Source organism: Dendroctonus ponderosae, unplaced genomic scaffold, assembly GCF_020466585.1.
Source record: "Dendroctonus ponderosae isolate FM_Combo_2020 unplaced genomic scaffold, Dpon_F_20191213v2 Dpon_F_20191213_8, whole genome shotgun sequence".
NCBI lineage: Eukaryota > Metazoa > Arthropoda > Insecta > Coleoptera > Curculionidae > Dendroctonus > Dendroctonus ponderosae.
This window is the reverse complement of record NW_026019016.1, coordinates 6,801,409-6,823,246: the sequence shown is the minus strand read 5'-3', so window position 1 is coordinate 6,823,246 and position 21,838 is coordinate 6,801,409. Positions and strand designations below refer to the sequence as shown.

The 21,838-nt window shown below is 33.8% G+C and overlaps 2 protein-coding genes and 2 long non-coding RNA genes across 4 annotated transcripts; 3 read left to right on the top strand and 1 right to left on the bottom strand.

The window, feature by feature from the left end:
• The first annotated feature begins 996 nt into the window (after nucleotides 1-996).
• LOC125505358 lies at nucleotides 997-4,609 on the top strand. The gene is made up of 2 exons (XR_007282121.1): nucleotides 997-2,319; nucleotides 4,024-4,609. It is a non-coding gene; the product is annotated as an uncharacterized LOC125505358 (long non-coding RNA).
• LOC125505357 lies at nucleotides 4,451-6,307 on the bottom strand. The gene is made up of 2 exons (XR_007282120.1): nucleotides 5,799-6,307; nucleotides 4,451-5,103 (listed from the first exon to the last, which is right to left on the bottom strand). It is a non-coding gene; the product is annotated as an uncharacterized LOC125505357 (long non-coding RNA).
• Nucleotides 6,308-6,354: 47 nt separating this feature from the next.
• On the top strand, nucleotides 6,355-7,736 carry LOC109546597 (zinc finger protein 853). The gene is made up of 4 exons (XM_019917601.2): nucleotides 6,355-6,487; nucleotides 6,547-6,827; nucleotides 6,886-7,133; nucleotides 7,189-7,736. The coding sequence occupies exons 1-4, from the start codon at nucleotides 6,418-6,420 to the stop codon at nucleotides 7,661-7,663; spliced, it is 1,074 nt and encodes a 357-aa protein (XP_019773160.2). The 5' UTR covers nucleotides 6,355-6,417; the 3' UTR covers nucleotides 7,664-7,736.
• A 2,913-nt stretch (nucleotides 7,737-10,649) lies between these two features.
• LOC109546598 (zinc finger protein 853) lies at nucleotides 10,650-12,086 on the top strand. Its single transcript, XM_019917602.2, has 4 exons — nucleotides 10,650-10,862; nucleotides 10,920-11,191; nucleotides 11,244-11,491; nucleotides 11,548-12,086. Exons 1-4 carry the CDS (start codon nucleotides 10,793-10,795, stop codon nucleotides 12,017-12,019), a joined length of 1,062 nt encoding a protein of 353 aa, XP_019773161.2. The 5' UTR covers nucleotides 10,650-10,792; the 3' UTR covers nucleotides 12,020-12,086.
• Nucleotides 12,087-21,838: the final 9,752 nt, after the last annotated feature.

Genomic DNA, 21,838 nt, shown 5'->3' with positions numbered 1-21,838 from the left:
AAAACGTACGTGTAATGCTGAAACGTTTGAATGTTGTTCATTCCACCACCTGGTAAAGTGCATTGGAAAGGGTGGTTCCAGTTAGGCGAGAACTTATGCAAGAAAGTCTTGGGTTAACACGAACAATTAAGAGAAAAGAAAGTGTAATCATGAGAACTGTTAGATACATTGTGCCCATATGCATCATTTCTGTTGCTATTTTGAGACAATAAATCGATAAATGCATATTAACTTTATGGGTATAAGTTTAGATAATGCGCAGTAAATTTATCTTTTACTCTTCAATTGGGAGAAATTTCATCTTGAGCTGTTGATGTTGCTTAGAATTTTACATCCCGAAAAAATGCAAAACTGAAGACAAAGATTTCAGATGGTCTCCATTCAAAGAAATTGTACCAAAAACCGAAGAAACTTTGCATTACCAGTTGTGATATATTGAAATACAACAATTTATATTGTCTTATTCCATCTTGCGCAAACGACTTGATTTCAATAATTAACATATTTTTAGCATTAAACATTTGGATCATATCAATCTAAATATAAAAATTTGGTCATCCACCACCAAAATTTTCGTTTAAAAGTCATAGTTGTAAATTTTGCAGCTTTGTTAACAGATCTAATTCTAAATAGTCAAAACGCTTTTGCCCCTGTCTACCACTTACCACTTGCAACTTTTATTATTGTATGCAAAAGTTAGAGACGTTGCATTTGTGCATTCAAAAACTATGTTTTTTTAGCTCTTGTAAATATCCAGTAGATATTTTTTCGTGGTTTACTACACCTGTACAGACGGTTTTTTTATTGGTTTATAATCCCAATCTTTCAAATAGTAAATTTGCAAATAGAAATTTTTCAACGGTGGTTTCTAAAGAATGACAGCGAGTTTTTAAAGACTTATATTATTACTATTATTATTTATAAACTGAACAAGCTGGCAGGAATATGAAAAATTTTCTTAGAAATTTAATTTGTTTCAGCAAGTCAAACCTACTACTTTGCCCAGTTCCAAAGTAAAATGTCGAAAATATGCTCGTTTGAAACAAATGTTGGCAAGAAAAATTCTAAAAAATCACAAAACTTATCAATACTTAAGCCTTACTACTCGCTGTTTTCTAAGGCAGTAAGAGAAACTTATAAACCAAATAAAACTATTCAGTTCCTCGAAAGGAAATTATTTTATATAATTTTAGCTGGTGCTGATGGACGGATCAAGATGAGAATAAAACCTGACTTCATTTAAGCAAAGCAGTTTTGCACAATATCCAAGCTATAGGTATTTATAAAATATTTTCAAACATGTAACGTATTAAAGCGAGCGTTGCATAAAAACTACATGTTAAATAGATGTAAACAAAATGAACATTACAATGAAAAATTGCCCATTGTTTCCGATAACATTGTGTGAAGAAATGTCTATACCTACTCGCCATTACCAGCAGAAAAATTTGTTATAGAAAACACATATTATTTTAATGGTTAATGTTAACTAAATGATTGGCATATATTATCAGGGCCCCAGTGAAAGTCTGCATAGGATTCCAACATCGAAATGGTACATGATTTATTGCCATTTGTTTTAATGTAAATGATTATCTATAAATACAGATGCTGATTAAAGTCACGAGACTCTAAGCAGGTTAAAGGAATTGTGAAATAACTTATGTTTTTCCATGTAGCTTTAATGAGCCACAACATTATATTCGATGATTTTCTCAAACTGTTAAACAGTTAAAAACATTCATTAGTACAAAAATTATTTTACATTTTACTTACGCAACATTCGCATGCAAACATTGCATTTTGTACAGGCTTTTGGGATTAAAAAAGTTTAAATTCAAGAACTGAATTTCAGCTACTTCTTATTTGGTTATTAATAAGCAACTTCTTCGTAATAGTCTATGAAATATTTTCACATGAATTATAATACACTTTGAAGGTGTTTTTCCTTTTGTAAACTTTTCCTGCTTTGAAACCGTCAATGGTCAATAAATCATCTACTTAGAATTGTTTGATTTATGTTTAAAAAAATGTTATTAATTTCCAGCAATTAAATAAAACTGTTATGTAAGTATCTGTAGATTGTAGATCCTGTACATGTCTCGTAACAGCTACACAGTATTCTCTACTAGCTAATTTAATACGGCGCCTTCAACCTGACAGCAACGTAAATATAAATACCTTATTATTTTACATTAATTTGTTTATTGACTTTTTCCACTATGGGGGAGCGAAGGTTAAACTGGGAGAGCATTTAATCAGTTGTTGACTGTATGTATAAATATAAATATGTTTATTATTGGATTTATCAACCAAAAGGTAACATCATTCAACTTGCTATTGCTGTTTTTGCTAATGCCTATGATATAAAAAATTGCGGTATAATTGTTTACTTAAAAAAATAAGGAAACCGTTAAATGATAAGAAAAAATATTTTGAATTGTCCTCAGAGTCTCGGATGTTTTATTGGCAAACACGGGTTGTGCAAAATAGCAAACATTTAAATATTTTAATTTAAGGCTAATTTTCTGCGACCGTCCAACCAACAATTATTTTTGAGTTTTCCTATTCTGCCAGTCAGAACAGCCAGATTTACTGTTTGGTTGCTCTTCAAACTGTAGTCATGCGATTTATAAATTGTAATGAATAAATAAGTAAAAAAAATGCTTTTTCAATTGGTTTACTTATGGTCTTAAGTACTCATATAACTGAAAAAATCAAGTGATGCAATAGCATTTAATCTAAAATTTCAAGTAACTACTCCTTAAATAAAACAGTTCGTTTAGTATATTAGGTATAATATAAAGACTCACTGCAGGTCTGCAAACTTTAAGGCATGAGTCGCAAAAATCACTCAAACATATTGAGCTTATAGTGATAATTGGTAAAATGGTCTTAGAAGTCACTTTTAAGGCGAATAACTAAATGACCGTTTTGGGCTGTTGGCTTTAAACGCAGATTGGAAAAAGTCATTCAAAAGATTTGCGCCAATTATTGAAGACTTACATAATGTGAGCCAACAGTTTTGTCTGAGACATTTATTTTCCATTTTACGAAAAATATCAACTCAGAATTCATGCATCTTATTTCTCAAGATTGTTAAACTGTGGTGTGAAAAAAAATTCATTCTTGGCGATTTTCGTACCTCGTCAGTTCATGATTCAATCAGTCTTCGTTGGTTGTTTGTCTATCCATTTCTCTATGTGCATCCGTTCACTTACCTACCAATTTTGGTTCGTTCTGCATTGCTTCAAGACTAAAAATGTAGTAAATATCAGAGTAAATAAAACAACATCTAACTGTCTTTTACTCTGTAGTCCCCTAGCAGTGTATCGTATTGCTAAGTATTCGTATTGAAGGACGCTAATATGTATCTGTTTAACTATGCACAGTCGTGATTGCAATATTAGCAAAAAAGGCGTTTGAAAAGAAAAACGAGCAAATTAACCATTAATATTTATAACGTATTAAAACTTACACCGGCGTGATTAATTCACTTAGCTCTTAACTTGTTTAAGGCAATTCCCTTTGCTACTTATTCTTTTATGAAAATGATTTACGGCTATAATTTACGGCTGTGCTCAGCAAGCGAATGGTCCATATTGAGCTATTTACTTTTCAGTGCAAAGCCAGCAAATTTAGTACAAATTGCAAAAAATAATCGACGTAAATGTAAAGTTTAAACTGCAAACAGTAAAATCGATATTAATGTTTGGTATTGCAAAAAATGCATGAATCCAAATATGTCTGTGATACATAATTCCTACTTCTAGGGAATTAAAAACTGGTTCAACAATCAATCTCCTATCGTTTTCAAGTAGTACGTTTAGGTGTTGCAATCATAATATTGAATATTTCCAAAAGACAGTTGTAAAAAATTGAAGCTTTTTCAATTAAAAATTGATTCTTGCATATGGAAGTCACATAATGGAAGGATGTTAGTATCGGAAATAATAATTGTTCTCATAGCACTTCAAACTGTTACTTTTTTCGAACTCAAATGCTGCAAACTTTTGTTTATAGTTCAATTCCAAATCGAACAAATCAACATAAGGGCAGCAAAAGAGAAAATCCCCGCACATAACTAGAAGAAAGACACCGAATAGACGAAATATCCTGGACTCGAAAATCTACTTACAGAACCGCTAGGAAGTGAATCCACAGTATATCCACCTCTAGTATAATCTGGGCAAATTATTTTCCAGAAGAAGAATAAAGCAAAAAACAGACTTCTAGGAACATACTATACATTAAAATTATTCACCACATTTGCATACCTGTACCCATAAATTATATTCCATTGCATTTGCAGGTACAACACAGTTGACATCGAAACTTACTTCCGCTTCACCCCTTTTTCGTTAGGGTTTTAATTAGGCATTGAAATGCCCGAGGGCGAAAGGAATTGCGGCATTGTGTTTCTATTATTTTTCTAATAATGAAACTGAAATAATTTGAAATCTCTTTAATAGGGTTTTATTCTTTTAACGGAAACTGTTGGTTCTAGCGGCCGTTTTAATTTTATATAATGGAAATGGAAAACTATAAAGAAATATACTTTATATGGAACTTTTTGTTAATTACTTACAAAAGAGTTTGTCTTCAAATTTTGATGCAACGAGACAATTATACATTTTTTAAATAGCCCTCTTCTAGTAACTAAAAATGAGTAGGTAAAAGCGAATTGATCATCAAACTAAATGTTATGTAAGTACTAATGAATAAATGAACAAAATAATATAACGATTACAGTCTAAACTGATTTAAATGGCTAACTGAGCCTGTAACGGAAACAATACCTTCACATTCAAATAACGAAAACTACGCATACCGACTCAAAAAATTTGATGCTTTAAAATGTAGTAACAACTTTGGAAATCATACTTTACATCTCCCATGTTTCACACCGCCATCTGAAGGAGGTATTAAAAAATATTCAGTTTGCCGACACTAGATCATCTCTCCTTTATTGATTCTGGAAGGGATGCAAATTAGGGATACAGCTTCCCCTTGTGCTATATAGGTGGCATGCATTTTTAAATTCTACTAAAACAACCCTTTTCCTATTAAGAGTCGCCTGGGTTTACAATCGCCAAAATTTATCTAAAGTAAAAAGACGACATTAGAAAAATGTTGAGTTCCCAACTTATAAGGCATTAACTCATGTATGCTTATAACTAAAAAGAAACGTTTGTAAATTTTGGTGTAATTGCAAAACATAAAATAAAAGAAGTTATATGAAACATATACCTTAAAGCAATTCGGATTATCTGCATCATTTTTATGTTTCTAACTTGATTTTCGTGATGGTTTAGGAAATCGCGGAAATTATTTAGGGAACCGATATTTAAGTCCTAACGATAAAAATCAGTTGATAAAAAATACAAAAAATAGTTAAAAAATTGTTTGAATATTGACACTGAGACAAATAGAAAGGTGAACATTTTCTGTTGCGACGAATTCTACGAAAAAACGAATTACAGCAAAACTTGAATTTGAACGATTATGCGTATGACACGAATTAACTCATGTTGAGAAAATAACCCAAATACACAGCAAAAATAAGTTTGAGGTAATCAATTTCGCTCTTTCTAAAACCCAGCAAATAAAAATAATACATTTCTGAAAGATCTTGTTATATCAAATTATCAAATAACTGATTCAGAAGGAAGTTAGTGCAAGTGAATTATTTATAGTTATGTTTTTCTCAAGTTTCGAATTTTTTACTAGGTTATGAGAGAGGTGCTAGAAACTAAACATAGTTTTGGATAAAAGAAGAGTAATTACTGTTTGCTTACCACGAAACTGATACTGAAGTCTTAATTCTTAATATTTTAAAAATATCTGTCCCATAAATTCTCCCATTTCTCCATTCATTAAATTGGAGAGTTGAAACTGTTCGGTCCGTGTTTAACTATTATGTAGAACCCGGAGTTCTATATAAGGCGTGTAAGGCGCAATAAGACACTAGTAGAAATAAAAAATGAATCATGAAAATGAAGATTTTTATATAATTAGAACTTGAATTAACCAACTGTATATCTACAAAATTGAGCTCTGATTTTGGATACAATGAAACGCAAAAGCCCCTATTGGAAAGAAAACTCCCCAGATATAATGCCAGAGTATTAAAAAACGCAACTGTTTAAATTATTCACTTCATTTTGCTTAATTATGGAAATTTTGCAAAGCAGTGTTCATTGGCACGCAGAAACAGTAAACAAGTGTTACCGACCTTCGAAGAAGATAAGCAGCCTCCTGCAAAGATATCGGTGTTTTTCCTTACGCAAGAAATAACACACATTGCTTGATTAAAACAATTATTTATAGAATTGTCTGGATTCAAGACGAGCAAAATCACATATAAAAAGCTGCTGAAGATTCACAGGAATCACAGTCGATCCAGTTCAGTTTATCATGCAGCCTATTTTGCTATTGGCTTTTGTTGCAGTGGCCAGTTGTGGCTCATTGGGATGGCGCACTGAAGGCAATTCTTTTACTTGCGTAGACCCTAACACTTTACATAACATTTCCTTTTATTTGCAGGAAACTTTCAGTCACCAGATTATTTGTCTGCATTGCAACGTGTTAATCGGCTCACTCCCGCTCAGCAATCTGCTCAACTGATTGGCCGCGAAATCCAGCAAACACAGAATGTAATTCAAGAAGGTTTAGGATCAGACCGAGTCATTAAATCTGATGCCGCCCAACAAGCTGCGCATGAAGTGGTTCAACAAGCCCTGCTAGCTAGGCAAGGACAAACAGTTGAAGGCATTCAGCAACTTGAGCAACAGCAAAGAATTGCACCGCAAAACATTGCCCAGCAGGTAAAATTTCTTTGTCCTTTCTGGCACTTCCTCTATCCAGCTACTCCATCTTTGGTAGGTAACGACAAACGAAGCCATCGACAAGCTGCAGAAACAGTTGGTGTTCCAACAAACTGTCGCTCCAGTGATCGCAGCTACTTCTGAGTTGGGTAGAACTCTTGAAGCCGCCATTGAGTCTCAACTGACTATCGACAATGTAAACACTCAGCAATGGGGTCGAGGAAGACAGTCAGACCTTCATTCCGGAGTATTCCTTGCGAAAGTGGAACAACTTGTAGATGAAAATATCATCCAGGAAATCCAAACGTAATTACTTCCCTGATTATTGTTTGAAAAATAATTTACGTACGCATAATTTCAGCGAAATTAGCAGACAACAAGGCCAGATCAAGCAACTTCAGCAACAGAAAATACTCCTTGACCAGCAAAAGCAAAAAATCCAGGTCCAGCTTTCCAGTGTTCAAGAAGATCAGGAATCAAGATTGCAATTGCAAGAAGTCCAACAGCAACTTCAACGGCAAGAAGAAGAACTGGTCAACCAGCAGCTCGCCCGTCAATTGGTCATCCAGCAATTGCAACAAGCGCTTTTTGAGCAACAACAGCAACTTCAACAAGATATTGTAGGTGAACTGCAATCCCAGACCTGGTCAGACCGTGTAAAACGATTTGATCGAAGTGTCGGAATTAACAGGTTCTTGACCCTAACACAGAGAGTTCCGTCCCAATTCCGTCCATATGGTCTCTTTGAAAGTCAAAAGTCGATCCCATGGTCCATCTATGGAAATTCCTGGTCCAGATCGGGAACTTACTCTCCTAGAACTACCTGGGTGGCTTAAACAACCAACTTCAGACTTTGAAGATTGATATGTGGAATTGCTGACAATTTATTGAAATAAACTTGCAATACTATTTAACGCCTTTTTATTTTAGCAGCCAAAAAACGTTTTGCATTTTTTTTTTGAAAATTACTGCTTGGAAACGAAACTTTATTCAAAAAAATGACAAACTGTTCCTGTTTTTTTTTGTTTCACTTGAGTGGAATGTTGAGTGACCGAAACATTCAACTTTCTGTCTTTTAAACAGCAAACACAAAATAATTCAAGGTACTATTGAGTTTTTTAAGATCCGGAAATTTATTTTAAGGTCAAATAGCACCTTCAAAGTAAGACAAAAATTTAAGTGAAGTCTAAAATACCGAAACGAAGATCTTTTTTATTTAACCACTTAAAGCAAGAACGATTCTAAAATTCTAAATGCCTAGTTAGATCCTCGCGTTTATCGGTCAATACGTAGTACCAAAAAATGAAAACTTTACTTTTGTTGAGCGCACGTTTCGGATTTATTTAAGCAATCTTCAGGGCTCCATAACGAAAAACAGAGGTGTTTCTGTCTTAAATATAGAAAAAATTATTTTATAGTCGTCAATGATAAGGATTTGTTTTGTCACTAATATTTAACAAAGGAACCCGCTTAAGAGTAAAATCAAATATACAAAATATCATAAATTCTTGTTTAAATATAACATCTAAGAATATGTTGTATTTGTACCAGACCTAATTTATAATTGCGTCTCTCTCCACATATTATTAAGCATGTCATTGTTTCTTGATTATGTTTTTCAAATTCCCCTTTAGGTATATTTGAAATGTGCCTTTTATGGTTGATTTGCTTTCTACCAGCTTCTCTGCTTTTGTACGCTATTGTTTTATTGACTCAAATTATTTTTAGATATTATATTATTATCATGTATATTATTTGTAAAACATGCAAAAAATCTAGATATGTCTTGTCTTTCTCGATATATCGCCACCTTCCTAATATTGAAGCAGCTTCTGAAAAAAAGTTTCTAGTTTTCTGTTATTTCATACATTTGAGAGTATTTTGGGCTCGTGAACATAGTTCCATATTTTTAGTATTACCGATTCTACTAAGGAAATGCCTCAGATTGTTACACTGACTATTTCATAACAGCTTCACGATGTAACTCATCCAGTTCAGGATATTTGGCCTTTTTAGGCGTTTCATGATGATAATTCTAAACCTTAATAGGGTCTTTCTTGAATCGTCAAAGAGTTTCGTTATGTATTCTGCCAGTCTATTAAGTTTATTTTATACGCAAAAAAGGGTCAGATATTATTTTTATTTTTATTACATTTGAAGTTGCAATTACGCACTTTTAAACGTTTCTTTTACCTGTTCATGCACACAAAAATAAGTGTTTCTGGTTCAAAATTCCATTTCTTTGAGCCAACCAACTCTCTTGCTCTGGGTACGTTTCGGCAATAGTTTTGTAGGTCTCTAGATCTACGCTTCTACATTTCCTACTTTTTCCGTTACTTGTAACAAATTATCCGTCCTTCAGTCCTGATTTTTTGTTCTTTTGCTCCTAAGTATTGCAACAGTTGTAAATCTATACGTAAGAAACTTATTGCACAAATAACATAAAATGTCATAGTATGCATTATGCACTTTCTAGAGTAGGTGATTTGCAGCTAAAAAGTCTAAAGCCTTGTGAAAAAATGTTTCCAACAAATTGCTATTGAAAATGTTTTCAGAGAATTTAATTCGTTTTAAAATTTGAATGACAGCAAAACGAAATTTTAAAAAGCTTTAAATTCATATATAATCATGAAAAATAGCTTGCTACAACATGCTGAATATTTGAGTTTCTATCAGTCTGATATCTCCATAAAAACAATTTATACATAACAATTACAAAATAATTTCAAAATGCGCCGTCACCTTTAGTTGATTTTGTTCCAGAATTAAATAATATAAAGTCGCTTTCAATGCAATCAAACAGTGAAATTTTGCAATTGATACAATACTAAAATAAGAAATTTTTCTCAGACAATCTCCTGATTCCCCTTGAATCTACAGTTATTATCTTCATGTATTTTAAAAGCATTTCTAAAAAGTATAGAAATATAAATCTCCACCGAAAAAATGTGGAAAGAAAATTAAATATAAACCGACATAGAAAATATCTAACACACTTTTATGGTTGATGTTAAGATTAATATAGAACCTAATTTATGGTTATGAAAAATTAGAAAATTAGGCATCATTTGCCTCAATACTTTGATTTTAAATGGAGATTACTTAATAATATCATTCTGAACCATATTAAATCTCAATAATAGTCGAAAAAGCAGACTGTTTGCCATACTGATTACCCATCACTTAACATTGATGCACAATTTCATCTAAGTGTGAAGATTATTTTTTCAGGGACCCAGCCGAGATGCTATTAGATGGGAAAGTAGCTGTCGAACCCTGTTCAACTTCACTACCAGAAAAATAAAATACATTTTGCTGTTTAACAACTGGAAAACATAATTTCCACATTACCTACACGTCCTTTTGAATATAAAAGTATATTGATGCATTTCAATTATAAAGAATCTGCTTCATGAAAAATAGGATATTTAGAAGGAATGAAGAGGAATTTCTCTATTTAGTCCGGAGATAGAGTAGAACTTAATCTGAATTTTATTTAACCTTCAAACTCCCAATAAGAAAACCGCATATGCAGCCGATATTATTGAAAAACATAAGTAACATCTTTAAGTAATTTGAACTTTGAATTTAAACTATTGTTCGGTCCTACATGGTACAAATATAATTAGTAATTCGTCCTCTGCATTAAGCAAAGACATGGCAATTTTGCACGTTTTCAGTAATCGGTGTTGCTGATAAGTAAATAACTGTTTCCGATCGGCTGTCTTTCAAAAACAACACTATTAAAAGATTCTTAATTGGTTTAACGACCGATAAGCAGCCCCCTATAAAGATATCCGCAATTTAATTGCCTCATGCAACAAAAAATAAGAATTACTTTATCCTCCAAATAATTGAAACTGGTTTTATAAAGTGATTATTCGCAGGAATGCATATAAAAAGACACTGAAGAGCCGGCAGAATCACAGTTGAGCCTTTCCAGTTCTACGCAACACAAGCTCATCATGCAAGCTGTTTTCATATTGGCTTTGGTAGCAGTGGCTAGTTCCACCCCATTGGGATGGATCACTGGTGGTAAGATTATCAGCATTTCAGCCCTAAAAGTTACGCAATAATTGAATTTATCTGCAGACAATCTGCAATCATTCCAATTCGGCCGTGTCAACAACAGGTTTACACCTGCCCAACAATCGGCTCAACAGATTGGACGGGAAATCCAGCAAGCTCAGAACGTTATTGAACAAGGTTTAGGATATGACCGAGTGATTAAATCCGATGTCGCTCAACAAGCTGCTCGAGAAGTAGTAGAACAAGCCTTGTTAGCTAGGCAAGGACAGACAATCGAAGGCATCCAGGATCTGGAACAACAGCAAAGAACTAACCCGCAAAACATTGTTGAAAGGGTAACTACTCACACCTTAGCTGGTAGCTTTTACTGGATTCAATTACTTACAGATAGCCACCAACGAAGCCATCGACAACCTCCAGAATCAATTGGTTTTCCAGCGAAATATTGGTCCAGTAGTCGCAGCCACTTCCCAATTGGGCAGAACTCTTGAAGCCGCCATTGAATCTCAACTAACCCTCGACAACGTGGACGTTCAGCAATGGGGTCGTGTTGGACAGTCAGACCTTAACTCTAAAGTATTTCTTGCTAAAGTTGAGCAGCTCGTAGATGAAAACATCATCCAGGAAATCCAAACGTAATTAAGTTTTAAATTAATTTTTAAACATATAATTGACTGAAGCATAATTTTAGCGAGATAAGCAGACAACAGGCCAAAATCCAGCAACTTCAACAGCAAAAGGTCCTTGTTGACCAGCAAAAGCAACAAATTCAAGTGCAACTTATCGACGTTCAGCAAATTGGAGACTTAGGAGTACAGTTGGAGCAAGTCCAACAGCAACTCCAACGACAAGGTGAAGAACTGATCGGCCAACAACTCGCTCGTCAACTGGTCATTCAGCAATTGCAACAGGCGCTCATCGAACAGCAACAGCAGCTGCAACGGGACATTTTGGGTGAATTGCAATCAGAATCCTGGGAAGATGCCTCCAATCAAATCCGTCGAGGTGTAGGAATTAACAGGATTTCCAGCTTAGCACAGAGGGTTCCGGTGTCTCGCCAATACGAAGACCTGAGGACTCAAGTTTGGAACCCATATTCCATCAGTGGAAACTCTTGGTCCAGATTCGGAAACGATTTACGTCGATCTGCCTGGGTCGCTTAAGCGAAGCTGAACTGAATTTGATAACTGGTCGTAGACATAAAGTGAATAAATAGAACCAAACTAGCAACGAAAGCGTTTACTTGAAAAGCGGCCAATTTTACTTAATTGTATATTGCAAATTTATTTTGCCAATATCCAAACTAAGAGATCCTGATCCAGCAGAAACAAGCTGCAAGTTTTACCTAAATAACTTATAAACCGAAACTTTCACGCGATTGAAACAAAAAGTCTATATCAACTACTTTAGAAAATTCCTTCTTTATTTTTGTACAACATTGTTCAGAAAGTCGTTTCAAAAAATTAAACTACATATTCAAATATTCTCATTACATTATCGAACAAACTTTCAACTATGCATAGTGACTTCCAATGGAAAGAATTTTTTACATTAAAGAAAAGTAGAAAATTTAATTTCAATTAATACAAAATAAAAGTAGGAATCTTATTTTTTTTAAATCAATAAAATGCAGATAAATGGAACAGTCATCAAGTTTCCAAGAAAAATTATTAAAATACCAATAAAGTTAAATAGAAAAATATGGCAAACACTCAACACATACTAATCACTACCGCAAAGGTCGAACGAAGCTGTGATAAGACTGCAATAATTATCGGATAATGAATGTAACAAGCACAAGAACGTATATACGAAAATCGCCCTTTTGAAGCGGAAAAACGAAACGGCTTTAGAGCAGGACGATCAACAGGAGATAGTACCTTTTGTCTAACACAATGAATAGAAAAATAATGATGAGATCTCAAGAAATACATCTACTCTTTGTTGATCTTACAAAAGCGTACCACATTGTGCTTGAGAGTAAAGTTTGGAAAATATTGGAAAGAAAACAAGTAGAAACAATACACTAATCGACGCAGCAAGGAGTTATATAGCAAAACAACATCTAGAACAACAATAGGAAAAACTATCCAACGGATTTAAGGTGACTAAACTTCTAAAACAGCTGCCTATCTTCCATACTGTTCAACATATACATAGTTGAGGCTTTCATACTTTTCAGAAAAGAAGTCTTAGAGAATGAGATTAAATATCGAAAACACCAAATTATGTTCATTGACTATGCAGATAATAAGTATGGCCGTTATCGCTCAAGACAAGGACGACCCAGAGTGTTAGTTACCCAGAAAGCTTACTGAAGAATATGAAAAATGGAAAAACTAGAAATAAATTTAAACAAAACCCAATATCTATCTAAGAAGGAACCAGCAGATGATCTGGACCGAGAACATCAAAGATGAAAAACGGATGATGCATGCAAATGTCTGGAAATAAAGATGATGAAGACCTAACGAACTGAGGAAGCCCTAAAGAACATAATAACCAAAGGAAAACAAAGTGTGGCAATTAACACAAATACTTTACGACAATCTACTGGCAGTTGAAATTGTTGGTAACAAGCAGCGAGAAAATCTAGATTAGAGCACGTAAGAAATGAGGACATAAGAACACAAATCAATATAAAAGGAACAATTGTAGAAGATATGGAAAACAGCAGTTAATATTGCACGGGCAAGTAAGACGTATGAGGAAGACCGGCTAAGGAGAAAAGTAATGGAATTGACACATTCACAAAAAAAGGAAAAGAGAAAGACCGCTAACAACATGGATACAAGTAATTGCAAAAGCAACGTCAGTCAGACACCTCAGAAAAATCAGCAGATGACTGGAACCCAAACGCGTTTAACGCAACAACGATTTAAAAAATAATAATAACATAGAATTAAATAGAAAATATGATTCCTGGTTGCTGCTATTCGAAGTAAATCAGCTTGCAGATTATCAAGCCCAAAGATCAAAATCCGAAGCTTTTGGAAGCAAAAATGATGGAGACCAGCTTTGCATTGATCTGAGCATTCCTATTGAAAACAATCACTTGTCTACGTGCAAACATACAAAAAACTTCTTGAGAAGGTTAATAGGAATTGAGATGCTAAAGTATTGAAATGAATGGGCAAATACATCAAACCGTTGGTGTCAATGGTGTATGCTAATTGAAATACAGAATAAAATAACCGTTAGCGCATTATTGAATAACAATAATTGATTCCGCTCATAATTGCTTGGCTATGTAGTGGTGCCCAGAAAAGTAATACTCGAATATATAAATGTTTAATGATCAGTTAGCAGACAAAAACTACCAGGATACTTCAGATTTTTTCCAATCTTAGTTCAATGATTTGAATCGTAATGTATTATCAATGATGTGATATAATATCCAATAACTAATGAGTACTTTTTTAAATTTAAGCTCCAGTGAAACAGTGTTGTTGAATACTAATTGCATTTTACAATTAAGCGACTGGATGCGTTAAAACAATACATGTTCACATTTAAAAGTCATTAAACAATTAAAATAATAAAATTTCTCTAATTTCAGTGAAACCAATGAAATTTGCAAAGTTGTTACACATTAAACAGTTTTCGTGTAAATAATATGTCCAATATTAAACAGACTTATATGCAAATATTTCTATGGATTTTTCATGATCGAGTAATACAAAATACGAAACAGAGCTTAGTAAACCCTCAAAAAGGGAGCGAAATGTTTGCAGTTAAGAGGCCGCGCAAGAATAGGTGTTAACTAAACATTGACTCGAAGGGTGGTTCTGAAATATCCTTTAATATGCATAATAAAACTGGTGGAGGCACTTTTTATGCATAATTCGAACAGCGAAAAGAGCAAATGCCGTGTGGGAAAAGCAGTCTACGCTTTTAATAAGATAGTTTTTATGCAAAGAGTTCTCTGGGTAGGTGAGCCACTATTAAACTGATATCACATTTAAATATCGGTTATCTGTCAAGGAGTGTTCAGCTGAGAACGGTTTAGACCTTTGTTATTTAAAACTAATAAAATTTATACAAAATTTACATGTCTTAAATTTACAAACCTAGCTGCTTGTGCAGAAAAGTTCGAAAACGTGAGAAGTTTCTGAACTGTTCGACTTTGCATTTTGGGAGACTTGCTTGAGCTTCAACTACATTAATAGCTTGTTAACTCCATCAAAAAATGTTGGCAAATTATCAAAACCTCGATATCTAATAACTAATAACCTGGAATTCTTTAGCTCTTTAAACAATTCCAAAAGTCAGAAATTAAGAAAAATGAAAAAAGATAACTGCAAGCGTTTTCAATGCTCCAATTCTTGCTGAGTAGCCAACTGGCATATATGCTCTTAAAACTCTCAAATTAAATCACCATATTAAAACAAAGGGATTTTAATATTCATGTTAACTTGTCATAACGATCAAATAATTTTTGTTACACATGTTCTTGTAGGCCATGCTGGGTGGTCAGCATTATTGAAAGTTTATTACATGTTGTTAAAATATAATGTCCGCACCTGCAGTTAGTAGTTACTAACTCCTGAAGTAAACCCATTAACCAACCGATTAAGTTTAAGTCTAATTAGCAACTCATTACCAAAGTAGACCAGGGGCCCCAGTAAAGAATTGTTTACTGCAAGAAAAAACGGCAATTAAATTTCGTAAGTTCGATTCTCCGATACCACTGATAAGTAGTAATAATTGCAAACTAACGACGTTCTGCCGATGAAAGATAAAGAAAAAAATTAATCAACAGATATTGGCAATGATTAGTCGAATCTACATAACACATATCAGAAATTGTGAGAATGATTAGTGGTTTCCCCTTGCTGAAGAATACATCCGCGTCACTCCAGGGAAAAAGAGGTTATTACGTAACACTAATGGCTTTATTATTATAATCGTTCTAAACCTAAAAATCTATATGTCAGGACTCGAAAACATAGACATTAAAAAGCTATCGATTTCATTCTTGCCGAAGATGATGGATGCGGCTTTCACTCCAGCCCAAAATCAATTTGTCTTTTTCTTCTTTTTGTGCTTAAGGCGTTAGTCAGCAGCCACGTGATGATTTATGTAACAATTTTTAGGATACGTATATAACTACTTGAGATGTGCTTCAATGTGAATAAGGGAGAAGTCTACTGTGATTAATTCGAATTGATTAGCACAAAAAAGTTCATCATATATAAAGTTTGGCCGTTTTAACTGCTAGGGTAAATAGGTCAAGATTTCAAGTTCAATGACTCTGAAATTTCAACCGTAAAAAAACGATTTCCAACATGTAGCCTAGCAGACTTCAAATTTATTCCTTACTGTGGTTTGGACACTTCCTACCTTCCTTGTAGGTATGATAAGCTCAATTAAGTACATAAATATGCAAAAATAAAGCAACTGATCCCATCGGCTCTTAATGAGGCGTGCAGAATGAATGTGGATCTTCTCTTTAGATCACTTTTTGACAACACATCTAGCTGTTTCATAAATATTGACTGTATGACTCAGTTTCATAAAAATTGAGCAAAATGCTAAATCGAGAGCTCTTGAAAAGCAAGTTTCATATGCCGTCGGAGCATTGAATGTGGATCTACACAACATATCCAGCTGAAAGAATCAACATTTCATAAAAATCGCACAAGAGTCCAAGAGCATTGAATTTAGCCTAGAAAACTTTATTCCACTCCATGACTGAAGATGTTCATATTGGGCTGGAAAACCTGTTTTGTTTACGGCGACCATCCAAACTAGTTTGACCCAAATACTTTCGATTGAAAATATTTGCGTGCCAACAGGTGGTTTCTACAGTCAACAAAAAAAAACGAAATTTGAAGTGCAAATGACTCATCCAAACGGCCTATAGACGGCAGAAAACAATTATATTCTGTAGTGCGGTAGTTCTCTGCATTCGGAAAGTGGTAAAATCTCAATATTGCTTGTTTTTTTTTTTAAAAAGAGATTAAATATTTAGTTATTAGCTTACAAAATACATCGTCAGTTCTTTGTTCATAGACGGCATATACAGGATGAATTGATGCCAATAAACCAAATGCGATAGATTATCTGTTATCTGCTAACTGGAAGATTAAAGTTTTCAATTCGCAGTGGAACTTGTTCAAGTGTAGTGTAACCTTTTTGTGGATTTGAGGATTAATGGGTAGAAAATGCAGACCCGGGCGCCAGCTTGCACAAAGCTGGTAAGAATGAATTCTAATCTATACATTTTTTCAGCTTAAACTGGTCGAGTGGATGGCATTTTAACATTTTCTTTATTTTTTTGGTTCATTTCAAATAAACTTTTACTAATTTTATGAAATACTAATGAATGTTTTTCTTTCTTTCCAGGTGGCACGATGCAGCTTTCGGTAAGTTTGGCATTACTTACCTTTTAGTGCCATATTAATGACTTGTATTTTATAATTATCATATTGCTGCGTGCCATATGTATTCGACAAGGACCGACAAGGAATCTTCTGCATTCTAGATTGAGGTTTAAATTTTTTTGGTTTTTTTTCTGTAAAATTCACTTAATTTCAGGCATTATACGTTAATGAACTTGGTTCTCTATAGAAGACTCATTTGATACGTAAAACTATTTTTGGGCTTGTAATTAATTTGCGTCTTTTCTTATTTACTCTATACCATAAATTAAACTGTTCTTGAATTCTTAATTCGACTATTCAAATTAAAAATCATTTTTACTCAATTTTCGAAAACATCTTGCTAGGTTTTTTAAAGTGGACCGTTATTATATAAACCTTTGAATTTAAAACTCTCCTTAAAAGCAATCTGCTTAAAAAGTCTTCAAAATCAAGATATCCACATGAGACTATGTGTTTTTCTGTTGTAAATCTTTTTTTTTTCTGTAGTCCCGCAAATGCCTAAAGGTAGGTGGAACTTGTTTATTGCTTTGTGATGGTTTAGCTTATAGCGCCCTAAGAGGCTGCAAGTGATCTTGGACTACTTCTACAGATATTGGCCTATTTTTGCCAAATTTTTCACTCTAAATAAATTATCGTTTAAAAACGATTCGGGCTAGGGAATTTCAGTGGCCGGGATCAGTCCAATATATTTCAGACTTTTTGCCATCCAGCGCTCTTCAGGCTATACGTGGTACAGATCAAGATTTTAAGCAGTTAGCATCCACTAAATAATTTTTTTTGAGACAAAATCAGGGTTTTACGGAATTTTCGGCGTTGTGGATCCGGACAGCATTTCATTTTGTTGAACTAGATGGCAACCAGGGTTGTAGTTTTTCTTTGATGGCATTTGCGCTGCTCGCATGTGCAGATTTGTGAATTTTATGAGGCACATTTTTTATAACGGCTTTTTCGAAATTACAGCGCACTTATTTTCATATGCTTTAGAATTTTCTTCCCATAAATCAGGTAACATTCTCAAATGCTTCTAGTCACTAATAACAGCGTTTTCTTATTGACGTTGCGAAATAAAAGGTTTCGCATCATTCTGAGGAAGCAATGGAAAAATAAACGCAAGAAATTCTGTTAAATGCGGATTCCGACCTTAATTCTAACCGATTGTTATCAACAGTATTAAATATGTAAATATTTGAATTATAATTTGAATATTGTCACCACGCTAAGAGCATCACTGAGTGATAAAAGAAAGACACTTTAGAGCTAACGGCCCATTCTAACAACCAAAATCAAATATTAGTTTATTTATCAAGTACACACAAAGAGGCAGTTAGAACAAAGCCACAATTTAAAAAAAGGAGCCTAGATAGGCAAAAAACTTATAGTATCCCAAAAATTCGAGTGATCGGCCTTAATTACGATGGATATTTTCGGCCCGAGAACGTTTTGCTTGTAAAATCGTCCATTCTGCATTAAAGCCGTCCGTTTAAAAATAAATGTCTACTTTTGAACGAATATTGCAAAAAGTTGCACATTTTCTGAGTTTGAACTCGTTTTACTCCCTTGCTGTTAACGGTATTCAATTTGAGGCTGGAATAGTTTTTTCAGCTACTTATTTGGACTTTTATGTGGTTTTATAACTTTTATATATAATATCTTGACATTTAGCGAAGTTACGGGCAAAAGAGTAGATGTTAAACATTCAGGATTCATTATCTCCCAACTCTAGCGAATGCCCGTGGCAACCAACACAGGGCAATTTTTATTTTGAAAATATTGCCAACAATTGTTGAGTTATGGGCAAATAAGTGTGCAAACAATGTGGGTGGCAGTTTAAATCTCTAACTTCCGATTCCATTTTGCTATATTCCCGAAACTATATGCGACAACCATGTTAATAAAAAGAGGTATTCTGTTTTAAAATCGACTCTTAAGTGGAAAATTTGCACATTTGCGATTTTCAGAAAATTCGAAAATTTCGGGAAAATTCAGTTGTTTGAGTTTCCACTCAGTTGCTCCCAAAAATACATTTTGGGGTTAAAAAAATCTTGGTGTCCCGCCAAGCTTGTAGCAAAGAACGTGTTTCCAGGAACAACCACCGCTTCAGGTCTTTGCAATTGTAAACTCCCCTGGCGGTGAAAAGGTGACCAACATTATCTTTGGTCCTGAAACAACTGTTTACGTCAAGTTTATGAGGTTTTTAAGAGTTTTTTAATTTCTGAAAAATATTTGATAACTCACCGAGTGCTTGCCAATATTCAGAACACATTTCTTTCCAGACTGTTGCAATTAGAAATTGTCTTATAGACAGTGAATGCGCCGAAACTACACTTTACAAACAATATCATGTGCTGTTTCGAAAATTAGTTAATCAAGGTAAAAATTTTGCAAAGCATTTTGTTCGGATAATCGTCTTTTCGACCTTCAAATCATCGCAACTTCCAAGTTTTTCAACCTATTGCAATTTTCCGAGATGCAGTTTTTATAGAAAATCTTTCTTCGTACGGTTTTCAACAAATTTCAAAATTTCCAATTCGTCTTTCAAGTTTCGCAAAACGATTTCAATTTTACAAAATACGATTTTTGACAAAATCACTTGCTTTCGAACGAATTTTCAATGTTCCAAATCGGGCCGGTATTAAACCGTGTTTATGTCATCATTTCCAAAGTCTTTGAAATATTGGTGAATTTAACCAAATGTACTGATGATAAATAATGTCGGAGTGTCTTACAAATCAACCATTTGGACATGAGAGAAGAAAACCTGTACACCTGTACGATGTTAAATTTTATAGCCACTCGAACACAAAACCTGAAACGGTGTTTTGGCACCTGCTTTTGGCCATAATTTCTCACTTAGGCATTATGCAATGTAGATACTTCCGTGTGGGTTTTTGCAGCTATCTGAAGTCCCCGTGGGGATACAATTGAAAATTAGGTTTGAAATTAATAATATATATTTATTTGTCATCAAAGCCTTCATCTTTTGTAAAACAGAGACAAGCAGGTAGCAGGTAGAAAAACTATTAGCAGTTTCTTGCTTCATTAACTTGATTGGTTGATTTTGATATCTCGGCAAATTCGAATTTGAAAAAAAAATCTAAAATTTGCTCACACTTGCAAATATGCTGCTAATTCGAGGTAATGTTTCCTTTCATTTTTAAACCCCGATTTATTACATTAAACTATTTCGCTGCTTCATGTCTCAGTTGCTGGATTTAAGGGTTCAGTTGTTCAACTGGTTCTGTGCCAGTTCTACATGTCCACTTTTTGCAAGTTGGGGTATGGGAAGAATAAAACTAACAATTTTGCATAAAATACGCATTTAAAAAATAATCTGTTAAAAATATATAAGTATGAATTAAAATATTGGTCTATATTAAGACCCTGTAATGATGCGTCGGTTTATAAAAACTTAATTGTCTAGAGAACCATCCATCCTAGCAAAATAGAACGTTGAAATAGGAACAAGACAGATAGAACAGAACAAAATAGGTGAACGTTTTCGCTTAAAAATATTTGCAACTCCGAACTTTCGGTAAAGAAATTAGTAACTTTTGAAAATCAAACAAACAACAAAAACAACAAAAAAAAATTGAAAGTCTTTGTAATGGTGCATTTGTTTCAAAAAAATATATTTTGCGAGAAAATCGTCCACACTCCAGCTGAATTGAGAGGACGTTTTTGCTTAATAACATTTTGCTTAATAACAACAAAGCTAGGAGGTGAACCCTGGAATATTTCTGAAATTTTTATTTTTGCTCTCTTAATTCTCGAAGTCAAATTACTGAGTTGCAATCAATTCTAATCAACAAAGGTTTATTTTATCCTTCCAGGATGGCCAGATTTTCAGAAAAATCATTAGGAACTGTCAGTACCATGGTTGCACAGAAATCCTCCCAGTACTCGTGCAGTGGTTCACAAAAACCCATTTTTCTAGAAAACGGTCTATCCTAGGAAGACGGAGGATACCTTTTGCTTAAAAATGTCTGCAAGTGTACTGATGTGGTTTGAGAAATAGGAAAATTGTATGATCGAAAACCTTAGGGCAGTATTTATGCAGAAACCTTCCCAATGCTCGTCTTTATAATGGCGCAGCACTTTATAAACAATATTTATCTAGAAAGCGGTCCATCCGAGCCAAATTCAATTAGCGGAAAATGTTTGCTAAAATGCCATTCAATAATTTGATTCAAATAATTTTAGCGATTTATGCAAACCTACAGCTTGAGGCAATATTTATGCGGAAGTCCACCTAGGAGCCAATGTATATCCTAGTAAAAAGCAGTAAGGAGCTTTGTTTGCTTAGAGATGCTCGCAATTTAACAGTTTAATAAATAATTTAATTATGAAAAATAAAGCAACTACATCCCCAGTTTTTTAAACCAATCGCTTTACAGCATAAAGCACAACATTCTTAGAATTGACGACGTTTTGACTCTTTGTTCAGGTCTGGACCATCACCAAATAATTATTATATTTTAAACTTATTCAACTATAAACGAAAGCAATGTTTTATAGAACAAATCGCATTTCTGAATAGAATAACACTTTAGTGCGACAATCCACAATACTTTCCTACTAATACACATTAACAACATT

Coding starts and splice junctions, on each gene's coding strand:
- LOC109546597 (XM_019917601.2), top strand. CDS start 6,418: ATGCAGCCTATTTTGCTATTGGCTTTTGTTGCAGTGGCCAGTTGTGGC. Junction 6,488..6,546: donor ATTGGGATGGCGCACTGAAG/GCAATTCTTTTA, acceptor TTTTATTTGCAG/GAAACTTTCAGTCACCAGAT. Junction 7,134..7,188: donor ATCATCCAGGAAATCCAAAC/GTAATTACTTCC, acceptor GCATAATTTCAG/CGAAATTAGCAGACAACAAG.
- LOC109546598 (XM_019917602.2), top strand. CDS start 10,793: ATGCAAGCTGTTTTCATATTGGCTTTGGTAGCAGTGGCTAGTTCCACC. Junction 11,192..11,243: donor CGCAAAACATTGTTGAAAGG/GTAACTACTCAC, acceptor AATTACTTACAG/ATAGCCACCAACGAAGCCAT. Junction 11,492..11,547: donor ATCATCCAGGAAATCCAAAC/GTAATTAAGTTT, acceptor GCATAATTTTAG/CGAGATAAGCAGACAACAGG.